Raw genomic sequence first — 24,362 nt, forward strand, 5'->3', positions numbered from 1 at the left:
TTTTTTTTAACTGTCCTATTTTCTGATTTGAAGTGCATTGTTTTGATTGCTGCTTCACTCTGTTGTCTTTCTCTGCACCTCCAAGGGAAATAACCCGACACACTTTGCATTGCAAATGTTTCCTTATGCAATCCAACTGTTAGGAGAAACGGTATAATGTTCTCCGGATCTCTTATCTTTCACCGGGAGTTTAAAAGGTTATCTTGAGCATTTAGGTCTCTACAGAKAAGCCTTAACACGCTGTTAGGTAACAGGCAGCCGTGCGTTTTGCTAAGTGATAGATCTAAAAATATATATATATATWTTTTTTTTTTTTTGTCCAATCAGCTCCGTTTTGCATGTTAACCTGTGTGTGTGTGTGTGTGTGATGCAGAGATGCAAAAGTGTTCATAAAAGTAAAAACGGAGTTCTGTTTGGTGATTGTGCTTTAATGCTACAAAAGCAGCCGGTGTTCTCAGGTTACTCTCACTCTCGCTCTCTGTTTTCCCTCCGAGTGCCAAACCTCTCCCTCTTGTTTTCCAGCTGAGCTCCCGCCTCCCTGCATGCTAAGAGTGGAGGGTGTGTGTGCGCGCGTGTGTGCGTGTGCGTTTGCCTAACTTCGGACGAGGATGGAGAAGTACGAGAAGATGGGGAAGATCGGCGAGGGCTCGTACGGCGTCGTCTTCAAGTGCAGAAACAGGGACACCGGGCAGATCGTCGCCATCAAGAAGTTCGTGGAGTCTGAGGACGATCCCATCATCAAAAAGATCGCGCTGAGGGAGATCAGGATGCTCAAGGTGAAAACAGTCTGCATCACAAACGACCTGAATAAGGCAAAAAAAAAAAAAAGAAGAAGAAGAAAAAAGAAAAAGGTTAACTAATTTTGCTGGATGATAAATTGTCCCAGAAATGATTGCGGTGAACAATAATATTGTTGTTTTGAGTCGATTTTCGAGCAATATAGGCCTACTTGTAATGGCATAATAATGCGCATCCTCAAAGGCCAATAAACCTTAATTTCTCACAGATATTTTTAAATATCCAAAATAAATCATCAAAACAACAAATAAAATGAATCATGAAGTCTCTGTAAGCAAACTTGTCCTTCAAAATAAGGGCTGGTTGAGTTGAGACCAAAGCAGCAGACTGAAGACTTTTTGTCATCCAGTTTTTTGTTAGAGAGAAAACAGAAACGATTAATCGTGTAAATGGAAGTTATTTAGTTCGTTTTAATCTGCCATGGGATGAATTGATTTATTGCTCACTGCAACAGATCTTGCTCTAATTACCCGATGAAAATTAATTTTATGGAGTCAAAAAGTCCCTTGCTTGCAACAATACATATTGAACTCTATCGTAAAAAAAAAAAATCATGTCTGCTTTGCAGTGAACAAAAGACACGTTTGTGCATTCGTCAGCGTTTTAATTAGTCATGCAGAGGGTGGGTGGGGGGCTTTGGTGGTCCGCCGGACACCAGGATCTCTTAAATAGGGCAGGTTGTCAGGGGCAACGGCATGTTTATGCGCTCCCGTTTGCTGTCGGATGAGCGCAGACGCCGCTGTCAGCCGGGGCTTCCAGTTTTCTCCTGACTGAAACGTCGGTGTCCTGTGCTCTGTGTGTTCAGCAACTGAAGCACAACAACCTGGTGAATCTGATCGAAGTGTTCAGACGAAAGCGGAAGCTTCACCTGGTGTTCGAGTACTGCGACCACACCGTCCTCAACGAGCTGGACCGACACCCGGCCGGGTGGGTGTGTCTCCTCATCAAAGTTCATGAGTTCRCTGTGGTTTGTTCATTTGACTGATGGAAAAGTGTTCACCTCCCCTTTTAACATTTATCTCTTTACAATCTTAAACTTCTCTGTGTTTTAGGTCCTAAAGCAACACAGAGAACCACAAATTTGTGGGAAATGGGTTTCAATATTTAGTTTCACAAATGCAAATGAAATTATTCTTATTACAAAACAGCCCAGTCAAATCACCTGAAGAGTATCTGGGAGTAGCAATTTCTAAGACTTTGTGGATTTTTGATATTTTGTGACGATCATAAAAGTGACAATTATATATATATATATATATACTTTTTTTAAAGCAACACTGTTCTTAAAATACATATAGCAGGCTTCTTCTGGACACCAGTTACATRAAGTGGTGTGATTTCTATGACATTTAATCATATTTTCCTATTTTTTTGATTTGTGTGAACAGTGGGAAAAAATTGTAAAATTAACAATCCTGACAATACACAGCTTTTTTGAGTTTCAAACTTCACTAACTGTGAAGTTATTATTGTCAAAAATAATAATTCTTATAAGATTTTTTTTAAAAATTGGTCTACTCTGATGAAGGAGAATGAAGCTCCAACTTAAACAAAAAAAAGTGTTAATTTGTACCAAGTAACTGAATGAAGCTTAATAAATTTACTTGGATAAACTTAATCTGATCATTTAATTAACTAAATATATTTAAGTTGGATCACCTGTTTTATCTTTCAGTGTGTAAACAGTTGTAAAAGTATACATTTTTTTCATTAATCAATAATAATATAAAAGGAAMAGTCATTCAGGTGGTACATTCGCATTCATTTTCACATCATAGAGAATTTAAAATAGGTTATAATTGTTTCCGCTGCGCTTCTATTAAAGGACTTTACTTTGAAATTATTATTTAGAGAGAGATTACACCAAGACAGGCGACTGAACTCCTGATCAAGGCATAGAAAAGGCAACTCCAGGAGTTCAAAGTTCACGTGTTCGTTGCCATCCACAGTCCTGAACTGGACGTAAATGCAATGAGTCGGAACTCGACACCAAAAATGAAACTAAAACAAAGTTATCTGCAAACTTTGTGGTTTCTATCGCTAAGTCAGCGTCCACCCTGCCCTGTTTTGATGAGCGGCGCTCCCGTCTCCACGACGACGGGCCCGATCCTCCCCGGCATGCTGACATCGATGCTCGTCTCCTATTAGCAGGGAGCGTCCCACCCGCCTCCTTCCTCCCCTCTGCTGCCATGCATTTACACAAAAGACGAGACGATGAGAGAGAGAGAGACAGAGAGAGAGAGAGAGAGAGAGAGACAGACACAGACAGAGAGAGAGAGAGAGAGAGGGCGGAGATTATAATTGATCGACACACCCGAAGGCTCGAATTAGCCATTTCCACAGCAACGGTGATCGATGGCGACTCTTGAGCCAACTCGGCGCTGAGCATCAGGGCCCTTTGTGGAAACAGGAGATCCGTTGTTCACCATCGTCCACTGGAGGGGGAGAGAACAGAGGGAGAGCGCAGACTTTTAATGCACCAAGACTTGCATTAAAAGTCTCATTATTTACCGAATAACGCTTCATGACAATGACAACATTGATAAACATTCATAGACTCCTTCATGTTCATAACAGGTGTTACATTCAGTCTTATGCACACCCCTCCAAATAAAGTGTTACCACGTCTATTTTTAACAGCTTATCTAGAAAAACGAAAATGTGTATTTTGACTTAGCTACATATTTTAAAATAAAATTGCAGATGTTCTTGTTTAAACAATATTTCWGAAAAACCCAATTAAAGGAAATAAAAGAAAGCCGCCCCAGCGGAGTWGGATTTTTCTAACACTTGCAGCATAATGTCGACGACGACGCGTTAAAGCGAGCTGCTCTATTTTGAATTGGACTTTCTTGCTCCACAAAACACAATATGAGCCAAAAACAAAAACGCTAACACACACCGTCCCTGTGATCAGACACTGCGGTGGCACCGTCGTGCTGGTAGGATTTCATTTTCTTCAGCAGGAGCTAAGAAGCCACTAAATGCAGGTCAATCCTGAATTTAGGAAACATGTTTATGTGTCAGAATGGCTCAGTCAAAGTCCAGAGCTGAATCCAGCAAAGAATCTCTGCAAGGCTTAAAGATGTACTCTAAAAAACTTACAGCTGAAGTTGCATTCAAAGGTGATTCGAAAGACTCACCTTTGAGTGAAGGGGATTGAATTCAAATGCATGCCACACTTATGAGATAATTTTTTTTTTTGCCATTTTTTCACTTTTTGTACTTTACCTTTTTTTTTTTTTACACTCAGGCAGGTGATTGTAACGTGACAAAATGTGAAAAGGTTCATGCAGGGCTTCATTTACCACACGAGGGAACACTCTCATGTTTAATTTGATTTTAATAATTAGTTTCCTTGCAGCTGTAGAAGTCMGATCTCTCAGTATGCACACTTTCTGGAAGACGTGAACATCTCCTTAAGAAGACTGAGCTGACGTTTGTTTCCGTGTTGATTCTCCACAGCCTCCCGGAGCACCTGGTCAAGAGCATAACCTGGCAGACTCTCCAAGCCGTCAACTTCTGCCACAAGCAGAACGTGAGTGAGCGCTCCGTGTTTTCTTCAGCTCGTCCTCCGGGCTGTCAAAGCTTTTTTCCCTCGGCTTGTTTTTCCAAATTCCTCTGTCCTCTCCTCCCCGCCTCTGCTCCTCTGCTTTATGGCTCCTTTTCTTAAAGCCAGGATTCCTTCCCCTTGGCTGAGCAGCAGTTAACRTATCGCCTAGACACAACGAGCGCTGCGTGGGCCCCCGCCATGACGGGGTCTCATAAAGCCCAGAAAGCACCTCAGACTTTTCTCTCTCCCAGCTCCTTTACTCCCTGTGGTGTATCTTTGGGTTGTAAATAAGAATTACAACTGGAAGCAGTTTTTTTYTTTTTTTTTAAAGATCATGTAGTGATGCTGCTGCTGTTTGCGTCGTTGCAGTGTATTCACAGAGACGTGAAGCCGGAGAACATCCTCATCACTAAACACCAAGTCATCAAACTCTGTGACTTCGGCTTTGCCAGGATTCTCAGTGAGTTTTTTATTTTATTTTATTTTTTTGCAACAGCTGGTAAATTGTTGATGCTACCATTTAGTGGTGGTTCAACAAACTTTTATGTCGATCTGTAACGACAACAGTAGACAGTCAAGTAGGCGAGATATTTCTTCCTGTGGCAGAAATGATGTCAACTTAGATTTGTCACTTTTTTCTTCTTTTTATTATTATTTGACCAAAAATAGTATTTACATGCAGGGTTTGTGCTTGAAATCTTTGAAAATGCTTCGATTTCAAGTAGGCGTTTTAAGATTCGGAAAGTGCTTCATTTTCTGTCTGCAGTTTTGTAATAATCTGCAACATTTGTTTGAAAACAGAAATTTGGAAAATGTCATTTACAGTTGAATACGCATATTTTCATTCACTTCATAGAGAGAAATGTGTTTTTTCTCGTAGTTTGAAGTTAAATTAGCTTTAGACTCACCAAAAATTATTTCTACTTGCTAAATGCCAGAAAACTTTTCTCAGAGAACATTTAGATTTTTTTTATGACTTTCTTTTTATATTATGTTTTAACATTTCATTTGAGCAGGAACGTCATTCACATGAAGACGATTTGTTTGGATTATTTACAAGTAAAGAATATAAATTATTCCTAATGGCTCGATAATTTATTGATGTGTGTAATTGAAATAAAGTTCATCTTATATATTCTAGATTAAACAACGTTTTTGAAATTGGAGGATTTATTTTTGTTGTTTAAATTAACGTTTTATTCTCGGACCTGTCAGGTGTGCAGGGTGTGTGAGAGACATTTCTTTATATACAAAGAAATATTTTAGATGAATTTCTCTCTCTCTCCGTTTTCCCAGCGGGGCCGTGTGACTACTACACAGACTACGTGGCGACCCGCTGGTACCGGGCCCCGGAGCTGCTGGTGGGGGACACACAGTACGGCCCCCCGGTTGACGTGTGGGCCATCGGCTGTGTGTTTGCCGAGCTGCTGTCTGGGATTCCTCTCTGGCCCGGCAAGTCTGACATGGACCAGCTGTACCTGATCCGGAAGACTCTGGGTGAGGCCCGTCCGCTGCCGGCCCGAACCCCGGCTTCAAATGAACTTTCATGACCCTTTAAATAGATTTTTGATTATTTCATTTTTTGTTTTTACAAAACCGTAATTTGATTTGAGAATCTGAAAAGGCAGCAGTTGGATGGTTGAACTTTTCTTCTTCTGATAGCCAAAGTTTCCTTTGATCGGCATTTAAATTGAAAATTTTGATTGGTGATTATTGCAAAAAATGACTGCAATAAATCCACTTTCCCCTCCCTTTTTTGTGTAAAAACACTTTATTTATTTTTTGCATAAATAGGATGAACAACTTATATTTGCCCTGAAAATTTTCTTTCTTCCCGCAGGAGATCTGATCCCTCGACATCAGCAGGTTTTCAGCAACAACCAGTTCTTCTGTGGCGTTTCCATCCCAGAGCCTCCAGAGATGGTGAGGGTCCGACCTCCCACTACATCACGTTGCTTCAGTTTTTAAAATGTTTACCCAGAAATAATCGGATCTAAATTTCACTGACTTCCATCATCATGTTTTGTAGGAACCTTTGGAGCTAAAGTATCCAAATCTTTCGCATCAAACTCTGAGCCTCATGAAGGTAAGGACGCTGCTCTTAAAAGTCAAAGTCACTTCCTGGTTTGGAAACTGCGCCCACATGGGTGTCATTTTTTCGTCTGTTAACCCCGCAGAGCTGTCTGAGAATGGACCCGTCTGAGCGGCTGACCTGTGAGCAGCTCCTGCGGCATCCCTACTTCGACTGCATGAGAGAAAAAAGCGAGGGCACGACTCGAGAGCACAAGAGGACGCGGTTGCCTCGGAGACACCTGCCCCCCGGGGTGAGCAGCACGGATGACATTCACACCAGTTACTGAGCAAAATGGTGGAAAAATATATATACATGTATATATATATATATATATATATATATATATATATATATATGTGTGTGTGTGTATATGTTTATATATATTTATTTATTTTAAATTGTTAATTACTTCTAAAATCTGATTCTTGTCTTTCCAGTATTTGCCACAGCTGACCAGCAGCAGCATCTTTCCCGCTCTGGACAATAAGAAATACTACAACAACCTGCGCAAGTTCAACTACCACCTCCCAAACATCTAAACACGCCGATCCCGGTCCGAAGTGAAGCCGGACGCCTGCGTTTTCTGAACCGCGCAGGAAATGAAGCAGAGACTTAAGGACTGTAGTTTCCTTCCATAAAAAGAAAACAACTGATTCAACGACGTTTTAACCGTATTTGCTCCTCACGGGGGGTGCTGGCTGTCTCTTACTGATTCTATGCACTACACCCAGCGCGTTCAGTCGGATGTGTTGGCTCAAGTACGCTTTGCCAGACTCTTAAGCTGATATTTTTTAGACAAAGAGGAGTGCCGCGCTGCTCTGCTTGTTGTTAGCTGACTGAGGGTTAATCTCCACTCTACTGCCTTGCCCAGTTTGCCAAAATGTTTTTTTTTTTTTTATAATGGATCGTCTTAAAGTGAGTTTTTGGTAGCAAGATACATTTTTTTTAGTAAGTTATGATGAAGAGGAAAAAAATAAACTTTAATCAGTTCTACAAACGATATTTGACACACAGCTGCAACCGTTCCTGTTACAAGCATTCATTAGCTCTCATTCTCATCGTCTGTATCAACAAAATGCCAAAGTATTCTAAATAAGATATTACAAATGACAAAAGTCCTAAACGTTTTCACAAGCACAAACTGATTAACTGATTAAATAAACTTTTAAATAATGGTTGAGGAGTGCCTGAGCTGCTCTGGTCTCAGTCCAGGTCCAGCGCCACGTCCAGACGTGGAAGCGCCTTCTGGAGCCTCTCGACTGTGGTGTGCCTGTCTTTCATTCCTGGAAGATCACTCAGAAACAGATACTCCAAGTTCCTGAAGGGAAGCAAGAGGTTGTTAATCACTTCTCTGTGTTACTGCTTTTATTTAGCACTTTAATAAATAATAATAATAAAAAAAGATATTTGCAAGTGGTTTTAAAAATTGCCTCATAAGCCACTACTGACTTGAGTCGGTGCAGAGCGACAAGGCCCTTGTCGGTCACGTTTCCACATGACACCACCTCCATCATGTAGAGGCTGGCCTGCAGGTTCTCGATCGAACTCAGCCGTTCCAGGCAGACGTCCTCGATGTAGATACACTTGTTGAATTTAATTTCCTCCACATATTCCAAGCCATCTGAGTGAAAAGAAAAGACAGTGTTGCCTTTCTGTTGTACAAAGTATATGCAGAGCAAAAAAAGCTTCTGAAGGAAACTGAGTAACGGATGAGTTGAAAGGAGACGGAGTGGAGCGCTCTCCAGACCGACCCAGGTAGTCGAACCCTTTGTACATGATGCAGGATTCTGTAGCGTCGATCGCCTGGATCTTGTATCTGCCGAGGGGCCCCGTTGGGAGTCCGTTGTAGTCGTGATGCCAGCGCTCGAAACCGTCGAACCGCACTTTGGCACCGCACCTCAGCAGCCACTCGGCTGCAGCTCGGTCCGGACCGATCGTTTTGATCCGCTCATGGTCCACCCTGAACAGGAATAAATAAAGGTGACGCATTCACCTTTGCATGAAATCAGACATGTTTTGGGAAGGTGACAAGAATAGGTCCTTTAAAAAGAAAAGAGAGCTAATTTGATTTATAAAATTATTTTGGATTCAAGATTAAATCAAAAATGAAGCCAGTGTCCAAGACAAAAATGACATCAGGAACACTAAAGAACACCAAACCACTTTAGATGGTAGCAATAAATACATAAAATAAAAATCAGTTCTAGACTTATTCACCATATTATCAGTATGCATATCAGTTGTAATATTGTGATAATTGTAGCTTCATTGTTGTATTAGTACATTCCGTACAAAAAGGCTGAAAACTTTCGGAGGTCTACAAATTAATTTGCAACCATGGTTAAGATGTTTAAAAATCCTTAAAATTATTTTTGTCATCGCTGTGCTATTATCTCACCATTAAAGTTTTTGAAAATCCAAATTTTAATGAGAATAATTTTAAGAATATATTTTTAAAAATATAGTATTTATTTATTAGCAAAAAATAACTTTTGGCACTATTATTCTAAGGCTAGCCATATATTTTTTCTAATTTAACCCGAGTTCCTGTATTTAATCAGTAATTATTGTTTCTCCAAGGTTTAAATACAATGTGACACAGATCCAGTTTGTCTCATCTTGCCATCACACAAACAGTAATGGAGGTCAAATAATAAAAATAATAGTAATAATAATAATAAAAAGCAAAAAAGTCCACCGTTAAAAAGAGTGGCACGTGCGAATATTTTAGGTAAAAATAACCTTTGAATGTTTTTAAATTGCATTGTGATAACAGCATATTTGCCTACTATATTTCTTTGTATTATAACTCTGTCACCTGTTAAAAACAGCATTGAGCCAACCCCAGAAGTGTCTGCGGCTCCCCTCCCTCTGCTTTAGCACAGACTCCACTGTCCTCGACAACAGCCCCATAACTGTGAGCTGCAAATTAAACACAAGGTTAAACAATTACTAGCTCTCCGGTTGGGTTAAAATAACAGCGGTACAAGGAGGAGGAACTCCGTTTCAATTGTCTCTCACCTGTCCTCCAAAAGCGCAAACTACTGTTTACGTTTCGAACGCCTCCATTTCTGTTACCCTTGACCTCAAGCTGTAACAAAAAACGTGCCCTGCTATTGGCTAAACGTATCTACGTCAGTTGTCTGCGGACGAACCCCGCTGGAGGCGTGGCTACGTCTTGGGGTTGCCTCACGGGACACACAGCAGCGACATAAATGGCTAGCTGCGAAAACAAAAGAACACAGAGACACAGATTTCAGAAAGTCTGTCTGGTCGCCGCACCATGAAGGACAAACTGTGAGCTTCCTTTCAAAGTACCAACAATGATGAGAACACGGAGCGGCGCGTTTTTAAATGCAGTTTGTGCAGCGCAGCCGAAGCTGCTAAAGGGCATTGCAAGTAGACAGCGCCACAGGTAAGACTGACAGAGAGGAGTGGTGTTCAGAAGAGAAGGCTTGTTTTTCATGACAATGTTAAAAGAAAGAGTAAATAAGGATGTAGCATTTCATTGATAGTACTTAAAGATTTCTGAGACTTTTAGGTTTCTGATTTCTGTGTAAAGTTTTGTGCACACTTGTTTAAACTAAAAACCTGTGAGCATGTTTGATCTGTCTATTATAGTCTCTCTTTTAACTTTTATTTATACGCATATAAAGCTATGTACAAACTATATTGCTCCTTCCAACAAAAAGGCTAGATATTCCTCAGCTGCTGTAATGAAACTTTTATTAACTATTTTGACGTTTATGTAAACATTATATCTAATAGCAAATCATAAATCAACTTCCTTAAGGGATGCCACCTAGATGTCAGATTACATCACAGATAACATTCGGGTTCAGTACTTACAACCTTCGAAGAGCTCAGACTGTTTCTGTAGTTTCTTTTAAAGGGTCTCGGACACAAAAATCTTGCAAAATTTACTTGAAATATTCTCACTGTTTAGCTTGCTGTTTTAAAGAGTTAATGAATGATCAKSYTGGGTTTTTTTTAAGCTATGCCGCTTTTTAATGAGTCCTGCAAAAAAAATGTTGAACTTCTTCCATGTTTAAGCTACAACCTTTGACGTATTTTAATGGGATTTTATGTAGACAAACACAAAGTAGTTCACTGTTGTGAAAATTGTCCGCCATAGTGAAAACTCTTTCACATGCTCTTCCAAAATCGCCAAAGCTCTCCGATTGAATGGTGGGAATCATTGGCATCCTTCCCATGATTCTCAATTTGATTTGGGTCTGAGCTTTGACTGGGCCATTCTAACATATTAACCATATTGGCTCTGGCTAGATGTTCAGGGAGGCTTTGCTGCCGTACGGTGAGCCAGATTTTTGGCAGCCAGGAGTAAGTTTTCTTCTCRAATCTCTTCCGTCTTATTGGACCTTCCTCGACCCTTCAAAGGTCTCTTGGTCATAAAGTCAAGCTAAGTTAGACATTGAAACACTGAGTCAAATATTAGGCTCCACGTTTTTTTTTCCCTTCCTGTGACCCAGTTAAGGTCCAGTTGGAGTTTGAACAGCTGCCTGTTTTTCAGCACATACGACGTGGCCATTGTCGGTGCCGGCATCGTGGGCCTGGCCTCAGCCAGAGAGCTAATTCAAAGACATCCGACGCTCACCTTCGTCCTGCTGGAGAAAGAGAAAGAACTTGGTAGGCTGGGGTTTTTATGTTTTTAATTATTATTATTATTATAAAAAAACTGAAAATATGCAATGACTTCAGTTTCACCACTTCGGTTATTCTTCAAAGCCACGATATATTCTGCAAGGCAGAGGCAAAGAAACGCAGGAGATGTATAAAACCGATCAATATTTGTGCCACTGTGAATAATATCTGTCAATTTCCTCGTCCTGCCAGCTTCGCACCAGAGTGGGCACAACAGCGGCGTGATCCACAGTGGGATCTACTACACGCCGGGCTCGCTCAAGGCTCGGCTGTGTGTACGAGGAGCGGCGTTGGCGTACCAGTACTGCGAGACGAAAGGAATTCCTTATAAACGATGTGGAAAGGTGGGTCATATTTTGCTTGTTTTAGTTGATGTCCGAAGCTAAACATGTACAACAGAGACATGACTGCACGTCTTTTTAGATGAATCTTTAACCATATGGGGTCTTTTTTTTTTGTAGATGCTACGATCATCCAACTTTAGGATTTTAAGGAAAATAAACAAAAGATTTGCATGTTCAAATTTTAATTCCATTTATTGTGAGTTTTACCCCCAGTCTCCACATGGTCACAATGACACACACAGGCTGAAGTACATGTATGTATTTGAATCTTTATGTGCAATTTTGACCCTGTGATGATGTGCACTAAACTTGTTCACCCAACTCTTGTTCTCAAAAACCACTGAACTCTTTACTTTTTGGTAGCCCGCTCAATAAAAAACACCTTTCATTGGCATCAAGAATCCAAAACTAATTTTACATATGCTGCTGATTAGTAGATGTAACCTTCTGTAGATCTCTAAGATGCTCAATTGTTAAGTGTTTAACTAACAGAACGTTTCCACCGACAGCTAATTGTGGCTGTAGAACAAGAAGAAATTCCCAGACTGAAAGCTCTGTATGAACGCGGCTTGAAGAACGAAGTGCGCGACCTCAGCATTGTCGACGCCAAGGGAATCCGAGAGCGAGAACCGTACTGCCGGGTAAAAAAAAATGTTTGAGTTTTTTGCCAAACAACTTTTTTTTAAACTTTTTGTATTTCCATTTGGCTTTCTACTGCTTCTAAAAACAGAACAAGTGCTAAACAAAAACAAAAAAACACCCCAAAAGTTTTTAGTGATAACTTTGTTGTTGTTTTTTTTGGTGTCTGGAAAATGAGCCGTTTCAAAAACCTCTGGAATATATCGTCAGAAATCAGCCGACACTGCCCCTTACCGGGCAACCCATGCTGAGCTCCAGCTGGTTTTACAGCTGTACAACGGCTGCTGGAATAGACAAGTGTCTTATCATTGACTTACCATCCAGAAACCACTTGCGGCATTCTTGTAGCTTGTGTAGGAGGCTCCACTTCTGCTTTTCAAAGATGTGCGGTTGTATAATCACGCATCTGTCTGCAGCCATTTTCACGTGTGAGTGTAAAATTTGAGCAGCAGCTTATTTGGATGTAAAGTGACAGGAGCCCCTAAAAAAAGCTAACTCTGAAAGAACTGACAAGACTAAGGTCTTTAAGATTATCTAAGAGTGATTTTGTGCTGAAACCCCCCCCACCCTGAGATGTAGTGGATTCATATAGGCCATAGACATATCCTAACTTGTTCAAGGAAGAAGTAGGTCACCTTTAAATTTAGGAAAATACATAAAGGAAGAGGCTAACTTCATAATGCCACTTCTTCAGGGGATAATGGCCTTGGATTCGCCCTACACCGGCATCGTTGACTGGCGGATGGTGGCCCTCAGGTACGGCAGAGACTTTGAGGAGGCAGGCGGCGCCGTGCTTACCGAGTTTGAGGTCACTGACATGTCCGTGATGAAAGAGGGCCGAGCCAGGAGCACCGACGGTAAGGACCACACAAAAAAAATCTTTTAAAAAAAAAACAACACAATGTTTGCATTTTCATCCTTTTCTCTCTTGCCATTTAATTTTCAGGACTGAAACATCCCATTGCAATAAGAGATAAAAAGGCAGGTCCTATTCAAGTTACAGAAAAGCTTCCAAACATTTTAACTTCGTTCTGCTGCTCCTTAGTTTTTTTAAATTTTATTTTAACCGCATCCTTTGTGAACAGGGCGATGAAGTGCGGTGCCGTTACGTCCTGACCTGCGGCGGCCTCTTCTCGGACCGGCTGTCACAGATTTCTGGTTGCAGCCCGGAACCGAGGATCGTCCCCTTCAGAGGAGACTACCTGGTGCTGAAACCAGAGAAGCACTACCTGGTCAGAGGAAACATCTACCCTGTGAGTCTGCTGAAGGTCTGGACGCAGTGGCTGTGTTTTCACAGGAAACCTTTCCCAGAACCCAGGGAGCTGTTCTGTGGCCGGGGTTGTTGTTACTACAGCAACCAGGGTCTAGGGTAAATAAAACATCACCCTATACCCTCACCGTTTTTTTTTTGTTTTTTTTTATCTCCCATTTTCTAATACTCTACTCACAAGTCATATTTTCTATTAAAATAAAACAATACAGCTGGAGAGATTGACATTTGTTTTATATATATATATATATATATATATATATTTTTTTTTTTTTCCAAACCGTGTCACTGATCCTGTTTTTCAGTGGTCACATTCAAACATAACATTCGTCTTGTCTGCTGTTCGGTCTGTGTGCCTGGAATGGATTTCACTTCTTCCTCTCAAGGCTGCAGTTCTCCCTGGTGCTGCCTTCTTTTGCCACACTTTTTACTTCCTTTCAATTTTTCATTGATGCGCTTGGATACAAAACTTTGTGCACCAATGAGCTTTATCACAGTATTCTCATTTTCTGAGACACTGAATTTTGGGGTTTCAGTGTCTGCGAGCCATTATTATCAAAATTATAAGAAACAAAGGCTGAGATAATTCTAATGTTTCTAATGAGTTTCTCTTTCTGGGTAACTCGGAATCTCTTTTTTTATTGTGTAAAAGTTAAATATTATTTAATCCACTTTTACACAATATTCTTTTTTCTTTCTTTTTTTTTTTTTTTTAGATGTACTAGTATGTTTATAAATGAGAGACCTGCAGCATCCGAGTCCTGTTTTTAGATACTTTGAGGGAAACTTTAGATTCCTCTTTTTAAGAAAAATCCAAAGCAGTAAAAATATAAATGACAGTAAAATATTGAAATAATCCATGCTTAAAAGTGGAGCTTATTTAAAAGTTGAAAAAAATTATTTACAATACACTTGGATAAAAAAAAAAAAAAGTTATTATGGGGGCAATCTTTAACTTTTGAAATTGCAGTAAGTGAGCTTCAGTAGCCTTTTAATGACTATATATGACCTTAATTCAAGCATCATAAGGGTGATTATGCAAAAAAAAAAATATATATATATATATATATAACGGATCAAATGGTTAACAAGGCTGTTCCACTTTAAATGTTCACTTTTTCAGTCTGTCAGAGAAGTTTTATGTTGACCTAACTAGCGTCTCTTTCAGGTTCCTGACCCTCGTTTCCCGTTCCTCGGAGTTCACTTCACGCCGCGGATGGACGGCGGCGTCTGGCTCGGCCCCAACGCGGTGCTGGCATTTAAAAGGGAGGGCTACCACCTGTACGACTTCAATGCCCGCGACTTTGCAGACGCACTATCCTTCAGGTAATCTGTTGAGCTTTTCTTGGAGGAGTGCAGCAGCTCCTGATGATATTTTTCTTTTCTGCTTGTTTTTATGCGTACAGAGGCCTTCAGAAGCTCGTGCTGAGGAATGTAACTTATGGGATCGGGGAAATGTACCGAGGAGTTTTCCTTGGCGCGCAGATTAAGATTCTGCAGAAGTATATCCCCGAACTCTCTCTAAGCGACGTGATCAGGTAGTGGACATTTTTACATTATATGCTTGTATTTCCACGATTTTTTAAATTAATTAATTTATTTTTGTGCTTACCCACTGATCCTGTCCAGAGGTCCAACGGGAGTCCGAGCTCAGGCCCTCGACCGGGACGGGAACCTTGTGGATGACTTCGTCTTCGACGGCGGCGTCGGAGATTTGGGCAGTCGGGTGCTCCACGTGCGTAACGCCCCCTCCCCGGCAGCTACCTCCTCCCTCGCCATCGCCGAAATGATTGCGGACGAGGTGGAGAGTCGCTTCATGCTGTAGACGCTCGCGGCGATCGGCGTGATGAAACTGGGATGGAATAAAAATGTAACGCAGAAATCCAGCCACAAATTGAAACTTTCTGAGCCTGTTGAGTTAATGCCAGGCCTTTAGTTTGACTCTTTTTTTAATGACTTTTATCACTGAAGTGCTGAAACGGGCTGCAAACATGTTTACTCTTTCACATCCGTGTAGAAGCTCATCTTTACCCTCTGCACAACCTTCTGGAGACATGAAATTGGAAATAATTTTCTAACTTTCAAATGATTTTGTTTAGGATCTTCTTACCTTGTAAGTATTAGACAGGATGTGGACATACATTAAGTGTTTCTGCTAGTTGAATTGTGGTGCTGAGATTCTTTTTTTTTTTTTTAAGCTATTGGTTATGTTTGAAAAATCATTCATCTCCGGAAAATACATTTGTCTGCTCAAAAGTGCACAAAAATGTTTTAAGCTGGTTTTAGATTCTACGTGATACCAAATCTATAAATGTCTCTTTCATTTTCTGTCGTTTGAAACTGTGACCTTTTTTTTTTTTTTTAAAGCGCCTCAGTGAGTTCACCGACTGCTGTAACTAATGTACACAAATCTCTCACTGTTATTTTATTTTTACATGCTAACAATTGAATACATGAGTATTTTTTACAGAAAATATATATTTGGATTGAATGTGCATGAATGTTTGGACCTTTTTAAAGTGCGGCATCGTTGACGTGGTAATGATAGTCATTGGGGAAAATATACGAAATAATCTAGCTAATCAGTAAGCAATGGTTAGCATTTTGGCAGAGGATTTAGTTTGACGTTGTTTTTCTTTCTGTTTGGTTTACTAATGTACAAATGCCCCCATTTTTAAAATAAGCGCAGTATTCTGCTTGTATTGCCTTTTTATTTTTAGTCTGAACTCACTACTTTAGCTCAACTCTGTTTCTGACTAGTAGGCAATGTGTTTTTTTTTTTTTTCTTTCTTTTTCTGGTATTGACTGAATTGGTGACAGTGATCATCCCATAGGCCTGTGTGGTGGAGTTAACTTTTCGGGAGTCATTAAATGTCAGAGGAAGCCTGAGGTGACGCAGGAAACGATGTGGGAACTCGTAAACCACCCCGATTTAAACCTTCTATCTGACCTTATGGGTTTTATTGCGGCGATCACTGAAGATTTTTGATAATTAATCTGGCCATTCTTCCAGTCTGTCCTGGTCGTATTCACAAACCTCTTCCATCTGTTTAATTGTTGCCACGTTTTCCTGAAGTCCATGCAGAGTCTTCTCACACAACGGTTTTGCTCCAGTCATGCATACCACAAGGAAATTGCTTTTGAAAGTGGAATTTGATTTAGAAATGTCAGAATGAACCTGATTAATAGAGGAAAAATATACAAATGAACCAACCCAACAGATTGGTTACTTTGTGTGGTGTCACCAGAAGATGTGTGGTTGTTTTCTGAAAGGGCAGTTTTTACTATGGTTAAATAAATAATTATACAATAAAAAAAAGCAAAATAATGATAATGGGATATTGTTCTATGGATTATGAGTTATATGTAACCGTTTGATTTTACGAAAACGTCTGGGTCGATGCTTTAAAATAGTTTAATAAAAGTTGTCCATTCATTCCACCTTTTCTTGAGCGATGTAGAAACACAGTTTCTCCACAAGAGGGCGCAATGACGATAAGCTCCGTCAGTGAACCTTACTATTGGCAGAAAATGTGTTTAAATTATCTAATCTTTGTGCAAGCAGTTTTTACTAAGGAACTTTGCGTCATGGTTTCCGAATAAATTTTATTTTTAAAAGATTCAGTTTCTCGTTTACTGGGTATATATTTGGCCATGTTTTGGCCCAACTTAAAACAAGGAAAAAAAAAAACAAAAAAAAAACAACGTGTTTTTATTATATGCTGTAGTTTTTTGTATCTGTTTTTGTGTGGATATGTGATTCATATCCAAGTGTTTCCATCCGGTTACATGTGAAATTACGCAGCGTGCGTGTCTGCAGGACGGATAGGTCGCGCAGCTGCAGCAGCAAACAAGCAGCGGCAGTAGCGGAGTTGCGAGCGATTCCGACTTCTCTAACCAAAAAAAAAAAAAAAAAAAACCCTCCGACTTCTTTTTATAGCAGCTCTTCACCCACCAAAATGCCTTGGACTTCCCACTGTTTCTTTAAAGGAATATACGCTGGATATAACATCTGGTAGTTGCGGAAAAGATGACTAATTGTGAAATGAGCCGCGAAGAAAAAAGTGTGCCTTGTTTGGAGCTGAAGGGGTTGTGTGCCACAACATAGGAGTGGAAGCGCATCGAGGCCAGCAGCTGCCTGTAGCACCAGCTAGCTGGTTAGCTTACAAAGGTTACAGGTGTTTAGGTAGGAGATATTCGAACGCAACTTGTAGCAGGTAACAAACGGGGCGCCTGCTTGTTGTCGTAACTCTGAGTTAAACGTGCCTGCTATACATTTCTGTAACCAAACTAATTGGCACAACACTCGGCAACATTGTTATTAGCTGTTAGCTCTTCAGTTAGCCGAGCTCTGTGTTTACAGCTATTATTAGCCACCGAGCTAGCGAGTTAACTTCACGGCTACATGTGCTTTTTTGGTCGCGAGTTTTTCGTTGTCAACCCGGACTCGACGTGGGACTCGCAGTGCGGTGGTTAAGCTTTATTCTGCATATTTTTACACAAAACGGTGACTTTTTCTCCCCCCCACCCCTACTCCCATTTCCCCACCAACCCCCGTGCCTGCTCCGGACTGACCCACCCATCAGGACTATCTATTCGGGGCCGATGCTGACAGTTCAGCCCGGATCACGGCAACGCCAGGAGCCGCTACAGCGATGCAGCCCCAGCAGATGTACGACTTTTCGAGTGAAGAGAACAGTCACAAGTGGAGAGGCCTCTTCGTGCAAGCTCTAAAAAAGGTATCAGTCTGACAAAACTTCAGTGTGTAAGATCCACTTAACCATATTTTTCACACACATTCCCTCATAGAGTTGAGTTGAGTAGTGTTGGGCTAGAGTAGAGCAACATTGGATATGAATGAACATCATAATTTAGTTAACTTTGATATCTATCTATCTATCTATCTATCTATCTATCTATCTATCTATCTATCTATCTATCTATCTATCTATCTATCTATCTCTATCTATCTATACCATTTTTTAAAAACTTTTCCATTAGTTTTGTCACAGAAAAAGAATAAAAACTAAACATTATTGTGGATATAGATAAATTAGAAAACCAGAGGCCACCATTAAGTCAGCATCCCTGAGCTCTAAATTCAATTTGGCTGATGCATTTTTGACATCCGTAGTAATAAACATGAGCATTTGCATCTTTTTAAAGTCTTTCCCCAGCCAAAAACACAAACGACTTGTATCTTCGATCGTCTTCGTCTCGCGTTTGTGCAAAAGTGGTGTGACATGCAGTTCGCCTCTTAAAAGCGTCTCATCGGAGAGAAGATCGGTGTGTTTGAACTACTTATTTTGGATGTTTGTTGAGTAATTTCCGCGTTTATTTGGCAATATCCGTATACAGATCATTAGTGATGTCCTGGTATTGTAAAGAGGCGACGATGACGGTTTCCAGAACCTTTGAAACAGAGTGGGGCCCACAGCATCATGCAACCTCCTTCATACCTAGCAGTAGGGTTTGGTTAGTTTCCAGTTGCGTACCGAGGCCTGTACCTGAACGCACCATTAGCACTTCCACTGACAACTGGACTAAAAACCCAGAACTGAAGGGGAAAAAGAAGAAAACATAATTTAAAACTTTCAAAAGCGCGTAACTTCTTATGATTCTTAAAAATGCAAGAGTTATCCATGGTTATTTCACATCTCTGTGTAGGATAAAAACCGCCATCAGGCTAGCCACATTACCTCAAACCAACAACAATGCTTTCCTGAACTGATGTTGTCTCTCCTCCTTTGTTAACTTTCTGTGTGATTATTCAAAGACTTTGGTTGTTTAAGTTCCCTAATGAAGATCATTTTTTACCCACTATGATTTTGAAGAAGTTGCTCAGGGTTTCCCAATCTTTGCAGTGCAGTGTGTTTCACAGTTTTATGATATGTAACAACGTACATGGCGCAGATTAAATGCTCGTGGAACCGTCTTTTGCTTGTGTTGTAAAACAATTTATGGCTCATTTGTTGCCTTTTTTTGTTCCTCAGCGTAGGTCATATAGTGAGAATGTACAACCCCTGCTTTAAATAGACACTTTGCTGCTCCTTTATGATGCTTACATCACGTTAAGTTTCCATCTCTTTTCAAGGAAAACAAAATGCAAAAGCACTTTTTTTTTTATTTTTTATAAACCACAGTGTTTATCGTAGGCAAACGATTACTTTGATTTTTAATGTCCTTGGTCAGCAGGATTGACCTGTATCAGTTCCCATTTTTACTCTCCCTTTCTTTTTCTTGCCTCATCTCGGCTTCTTCCCATCATCACAAGGCTCGGTTTCTGTTTTCTGCTCCGAACGAGAGCGCTTCTGACGGCGTTTCTGTCGTCAGAAACACCAGAGACGGAGGGGGGAAACTTGATTTGCTGCTCAAAGATGAGACAGAGTAGGGTCTCTGCTTGCTGCACTTTTCCTAAAGAGGCAGGTATATAAAATTGGCTCAAATAATAATGATAATAATAATAATAACGCTACAATTCTCTTGCTGCTTTTAGCTCGAAATGGAAATGCGTGCTCTGACAAACAACAAAAACACTGAAAATATTTGAACATCAACCTTTAGACTAGAACTGAGCTGTAACTATTTTCTTTTAAATACTATTAGTGATTAGTTAGGAGGGACATAACATTAACTCGTAGTGACTTGTTTCTCAAAAAATATTCTTTTAATAATATTTAAATTGTCTGTACTGCACAACAAAAAGAAGATATTCTTATGTATCACTAGACGCACTTCATTTTTGTGCTTTGGATTTTATATTTTATTAACATTGGTGCTAACTGTTAAGTGAAGACATTTTAATTGCCATTCACCCACCAGTTGCTGCACACTGCCGGTCAGCCTGGTTACAGATATCAAAGTTTCATCTCACTTAGAAAAAAGACAAATTTGGAAATATGCTGGCCCCTTATTAAGGTCTTGCTTAAGGACACTGTTATTGACAATGTCGAGTGTCATTTGTTTAGTTTCTAAAAGATGACCTGTTGGCTTTTTAAAATTTAAAAATTTGACAAGCTGTGAGCTGTGGTGTATCCATTCAGCCGCCGACTGCAGGCTAGCTGCTACAGCTAATTAGCCGACTGATACCTGACGGTTGGACCGCCGGTGTCGTAGTCCTGTGACTCTGTTGCTTGTCACCTTTTCGCTTCCATGGCGTTTGAAGGCATTAAAAAGCAACAATCCTGCATCTCCTTCCTCCGCATGCAGAGTTCAATCAGTAGGTCAAACGGGTCCATGTGGGCTGAAATGTCGCCACGGCTCACACGTTTGATGCAGACTACATAATTACAGAATCAAAGCGACTAGAGTGCCGCATCGAGGACCCAAATGTAACATTACATAATAAAATCTGCGTCTCCCAGTGAGCGGCGTCTGAAGGACGTCTCACTCTCTCTCATGCAGCGGAGACTCACCGTTCAGTCTCCCAGCTTCACTGTGCAAACCTCATGTTTGCTAACAATTTGACACCATCTGTCTCCTCATCAAAGTCACAAGTGAACACAGCAACAAGGCAACTAATTACAGATGGCCTGAAACGGGCGTACGAAAATAACTGGAGGCATAGCAAAGTCCCGTCACCAGCCCATTGGTCGAGCGGAGTCAGGGTGGAGCTCAGCCATGTGTTCGGTGTACACTCTCCCAACAAACCGTACACAATGGGGAAAGGAGCGTATCACAAGCCGGCAGCAGAAGAACATAAACAAAAGATAAAAACGACATAAATATTTACCAGCACAATTTACCGGCTGGGCTGTGCGTAACGCCAGGCGATTGCGTGGCCTGTATTTTGTGTCTTGTTTTTATATTTTCCCAAAATAAACCAACCCACGAGGATGTTTCAGTGAAAACTTTTACAGCTTATAGAGAATTTAATGAGGTATTTTTTATCCTACAAGTATGAATGAAAAACTTAAGTTTCTGATGAATTGGAGCTGAGTGCACTGACCACAACTTAAAAAAAAAAAWAAAAAAATCCCTGACTCTCGTCTTAGATGTTTTTGCGGCTAATTCAACCTGACGACGACACGCGTGGCATCCATGAAGTTATGAAAAAAAAAAAAAGAAGCTGGAAACTGATCAGTGAGCTCCAGACGTTTGTTATGTTACACAACCACATGCCGAGTTACCCAGGGGCAGCTGCAGAACAAAGTGAAAGTGAAACTTGCAGCAAATCCCTTACTGGTCAGTAGATCCGCTTTTTACGTGAAGAAACGCACAGGGTGATACTGAAATTAACAGACCCGATGACAACGGAGAGGAACGCTGTGAATGTCGCCCCACTGATCTGTAGTGTATCAAGCTGAGGGTCGGGACGTCAAATACCCCAAAAACATCACAGGACTTGAATTCAGAAGTCATGGCAAGATGCTAAATGACGCGAAAAAGCAGCTGCGTTTCCAGAGAACATATAATTGCGCAACTTAGTGTTTCGAGAAAGGAAACATTTCAGTTTAGAAAAAACCTTGTTTTGATTAAAACACTCTGGGGTTAGGATGACGTGGCTTATTTTTGACCGCATCAAAATTGGTCTATTTCACTGAACTGCAATGGAAACATTATTTTGCATCACACAAGTCACATGACCAACAACCGGACAACGTTGCCACTGGCCCAAACCACAAAAAGAGGACACAGTTGGAGGAAAACGGCATGGCATGTTTTTTTTTAATGATTTATCGCATGAAAAAACTTATTCACATGTTGGCCTGTCACAATAAAAAATTTTGCTGGCCGATAAATTGTCCCAGAACTTATTGCGATAAACAATAATATTGCTGTTTTGAGACCATTTTTGAGTAATATTACAGCAACAATGGCATAAAGATACAAGAACGCATTCTGGAAAATCAATGAAACTCTAATGAACATTTAAACACTGGCACTGGGAGACATTTGAAATATCCAAAATAAATAAAGAAAACATCAAGAACAACAAATAAAATGAACTATGAAGTTTTTGTAAACAAAATTATCTTTCAAAAAAAAAAAAGGGCTAGTTAAGACCAAAGCACCAGACTGAAGACTTTAATCATTCAGTTTTTGGTAAAAACAGAGAAAAATGATAAATCAAGCAAATAAAATTTTTTTAAATGTATTTATCACGTGATTAATTGATTTATTCCTTATTTTGACAGGCCTATTCACATATGACTTGTGTTTCTTTTTTTGCAACACTGGAGTTGCAAAAAAAGTAGTTTATTTTTCTTGTTTTGCTTTTTTTACATTAGCGGAATATCAACAACGTTTAAAAACTAATGTAAATTTAATGTTTTCAAAAGTTTATGCATTAAAATCAAACTGCAGCAAAACAAATGTAGGAGATATCATTTAACTATAATCAACACAGTTAAATTTTTGCAGCAGTAACAATATCCGAGTAAAATAAAAAAAATTTCATGATTTTACATATTGCCCCAGGCTCAGCTGCTGTAAATAGCCCTTTAGCATTTTCCAGGCTTGGATTTTTCCCAATAGCGTTGTATTTACAAATAAACGGCCCAGTCATGTCTTTTATTTGTTTGCATTACGTGAGAACTGGTATGATGAGTCAAGTGAAACTCAGAAAGCAGCTGGTGGGCCGAAGTGCCACTGTCATTGTCTCAACTTGCTGCACAGCTGCCGCCGGTGAAGCCTTTGAAAGCCAGAAGTAACAGGCTTGTTATGGTTTTGTCAGACTTGGACTCACTGCTTCACACGAAGCAGTCCAAAGAGGGGGAGGTGGGGTTTTATTTTTGGTGACGACTCGTCATGCATGACTTCATCCCCGAAAGAGTMGTAGATTATTGATGAGCGGCAGAAGAACAGGTTGGATCCTCAAAATCATCAATGGCAAGATTGCCTGATCGATTATTGAAAAAGACCTTCAGGACGTCAAATTTGGGCTCGTTTTTTTTAAACGTCTCAGCTTAACTCTACCCTTAGCCTTTACGTATGGATTGGTAGCTTTCTGTCTTATCTGATTTTATATCTTTTGCTTCTTTCCTGGCAGCAGTATTATTTTAAAACGGTACTTGTCTGATGAACGAAAACAAAAAATAATCAGCAATGCAAATCAAAGATGTGCAGAGAAAGCGAAAAGACTGGAATCAACTCAGACGGGAAATTCAATGTTTGTTGTTTTTCTTTTGACTTACAACTGACGAGGGTTTTCTAGGTGGCGCTGACGTCACTGTTCGCTGATGATGTGAGTGTAGAGAGAGAAGGCTCACCTGGTTTCAGTGACGTGTTTGAAAATGAGCTGGTAGGAAACGCAGTGTTGCCAGAAGGTGTTGAGCAGGAAACCGTAATTTCTACGTTTTGAGCCATGTTTTCGGTTAATTCAGGCTGTGAGAGAGCAAGACTCTGCAGATAACAGGAAGGTCTGATTGGAATACAGCAAACCTGTCGGTCACTTTCCTGCGTTTCCATTAAAAATGTGCTCGAAACACAATTTCACAGTTGTGCTGTTTAAATTAAAATAGAAATGCATTGAAAGTCACATCTGAATAAGCTGGTTTACGTGATGAGTTATTAGAAATCATGACAGACATGAACTATTATGAGATGTATTCATATTTCAGCTGAGTATTGCAGCGTTTTTGGAAAGTTGTAGTCAGATTTTTTTTTTTTTTATAGAAGCGCTGTGGATTCACCAAAATGACAAACTCTGCTTTTGATGCTGTGAGCGTATTGTCCAAGGAGACCAGCACCTACAAATAAGTGGTTGTTTCTGTATACAAACTGGCATGATGCAAAAAACATGTTTCTATTGCAGTTTGAAAAACATCCAAGCACAAAAACAATTTTTACCCCCCGATATTGGTGTGTTTCCATAAAGCAAATTTATTTTCTTTATTCCAGTTCGTGCAGTTTTATAGTCAGTGGAAACACGGTTTCTGTCTGAATCCTTTTGTAACCTTGGAGTCGAGGGAGCAGCCTAAGTGCTCCAGCGATTCATAAAGAGGTTGTCGTTTTGGTCATGCTAGCTGTTTTAACTCTGCTTATCACTAATACTAAAGGTAAAAAATACTTTAATTAGTG

At 40.2% G+C, this 24,362-nt stretch overlaps 4 protein-coding genes across 4 annotated transcripts in view; 3 read left to right on the plus strand and 1 right to left on the minus strand.

The window, feature by feature from the left end:
• Nucleotides 1–520: 520 nt before the first annotated feature.
• On the plus strand, nt 521–7,083 carry cdkl1 (cyclin dependent kinase like 1 (CDC2 related kinase)). The gene is made up of 9 exons (XM_008398987.1): nt 521–776; nt 1,604–1,725; nt 4,264–4,336; nt 4,721–4,811; nt 5,648–5,848; nt 6,192–6,274; nt 6,381–6,437; nt 6,529–6,675; nt 6,863–7,083. Exons 1-9 carry the CDS (start codon nt 609–611, stop codon nt 6,962–6,964), a joined length of 1,044 nt encoding a protein of 347 aa, XP_008397209.1. The 5' UTR covers nt 521–608; the 3' UTR covers nt 6,965–7,083.
• Nucleotides 7,084–7,384: 301 nt separating this feature from the next.
• On the minus strand, nt 7,385–9,542 carry dmac2l (distal membrane arm assembly component 2 like). The gene is made up of 5 exons (XM_008398988.2): nt 9,447–9,542; nt 9,244–9,347; nt 8,177–8,385; nt 7,875–8,046; nt 7,385–7,743 (listed from the first exon to the last, which is right to left on the minus strand). Exons 2-5 carry the CDS (start codon nt 9,336–9,338, stop codon nt 7,629–7,631), a joined length of 591 nt encoding a protein of 196 aa, XP_008397210.1. The 5' UTR covers nt 9,339–9,347; nt 9,447–9,542; the 3' UTR covers nt 7,385–7,628.
• Nucleotides 9,543–9,607: 65 nt separating this feature from the next.
• l2hgdh (L-2-hydroxyglutarate dehydrogenase) lies at nt 9,608–16,960 on the plus strand. Its single transcript, XM_008398986.2, has 10 exons — nt 9,608–9,840; nt 10,957–11,072; nt 11,280–11,431; nt 11,941–12,072; nt 12,765–12,927; nt 13,017–13,051; nt 13,156–13,323; nt 14,509–14,666; nt 14,747–14,878; nt 14,970–16,960. The coding sequence occupies exons 1-10, from the start codon at nt 9,749–9,751 to the stop codon at nt 15,163–15,165; spliced, it is 1,344 nt and encodes a 447-aa protein (XP_008397208.1). The 5' UTR covers nt 9,608–9,748; the 3' UTR covers nt 15,166–16,960.
• Nucleotides 16,961–17,145: 185 nt separating this feature from the next.
• sos2 (son of sevenless homolog 2 (Drosophila)) overlaps nt 17,146–24,362 on the plus strand; it is a 32,404-nt gene continuing 25,187 nt past the window's right edge. The window contains exons 1-2 of the mRNA XM_017302434.1: nt 17,146–17,526; nt 17,927–18,079. Coding sequence (XP_017157923.1) covers nt 17,996–18,079 — 84 coding nt within the window. The 5' untranslated portion in view covers nt 17,146–17,526; nt 17,927–17,995. The remainder of the gene's footprint in view (nt 17,527–17,926; nt 18,080–24,362) is intronic.

This window comes from Poecilia reticulata, linkage group LG22, assembly GCF_000633615.1.
Source record: "Poecilia reticulata strain Guanapo linkage group LG22, Guppy_female_1.0+MT, whole genome shotgun sequence".
In the NCBI taxonomy this organism is placed as follows: Eukaryota; Metazoa; Chordata; class Actinopteri; order Cyprinodontiformes; family Poeciliidae; genus Poecilia; species Poecilia reticulata.

Coding starts and splice junctions, on each gene's coding strand:
- cdkl1 (XM_008398987.1), top strand. CDS start 609: ATGGAGAAGTACGAGAAGATGGGGAAGATCGGCGAGGGCTCGTACGGC. Junction 1,726..4,263: donor CTGGACCGACACCCGGCCGG/GTGGGTGTGTCT, acceptor GATTCTCCACAG/CCTCCCGGAGCACCTGGTCA. Junction 6,676..6,862: donor GGAGACACCTGCCCCCCGGG/GTGAGCAGCACG, acceptor TTGTCTTTCCAG/TATTTGCCACAGCTGACCAG.
- dmac2l (XM_008398988.2), bottom strand. CDS start 9,338: ATGGGGCTGTTGTCGAGGACAGTGGAGTCTGTGCTAAAGCAGAGGGAG. Junction 8,386..9,243: donor CTCAATGCTGTTTTTAACAG/GTGACAGAGTTA, acceptor ATTCCTGTTCAG/GGTGGACCATGAGCGGATCA. Junction 8,047..8,176: donor CAAAGGGTTCGACTACCTGG/GTCGGTCTGGAG, acceptor CTTTTCACTCAG/ATGGCTTGGAATATGTGGAG.
- l2hgdh (XM_008398986.2), top strand. CDS start 9,749: ATGATGAGAACACGGAGCGGCGCGTTTTTAAATGCAGTTTGTGCAGCG. Junction 11,073..11,279: donor GGAGAAAGAGAAAGAACTTG/GTAGGCTGGGGT, acceptor TCGTCCTGCCAG/CTTCGCACCAGAGTGGGCAC. Junction 12,928..13,016: donor CCGAGCCAGGAGCACCGACG/GTAAGGACCACA, acceptor TTTAATTTTCAG/GACTGAAACATCCCATTGCA.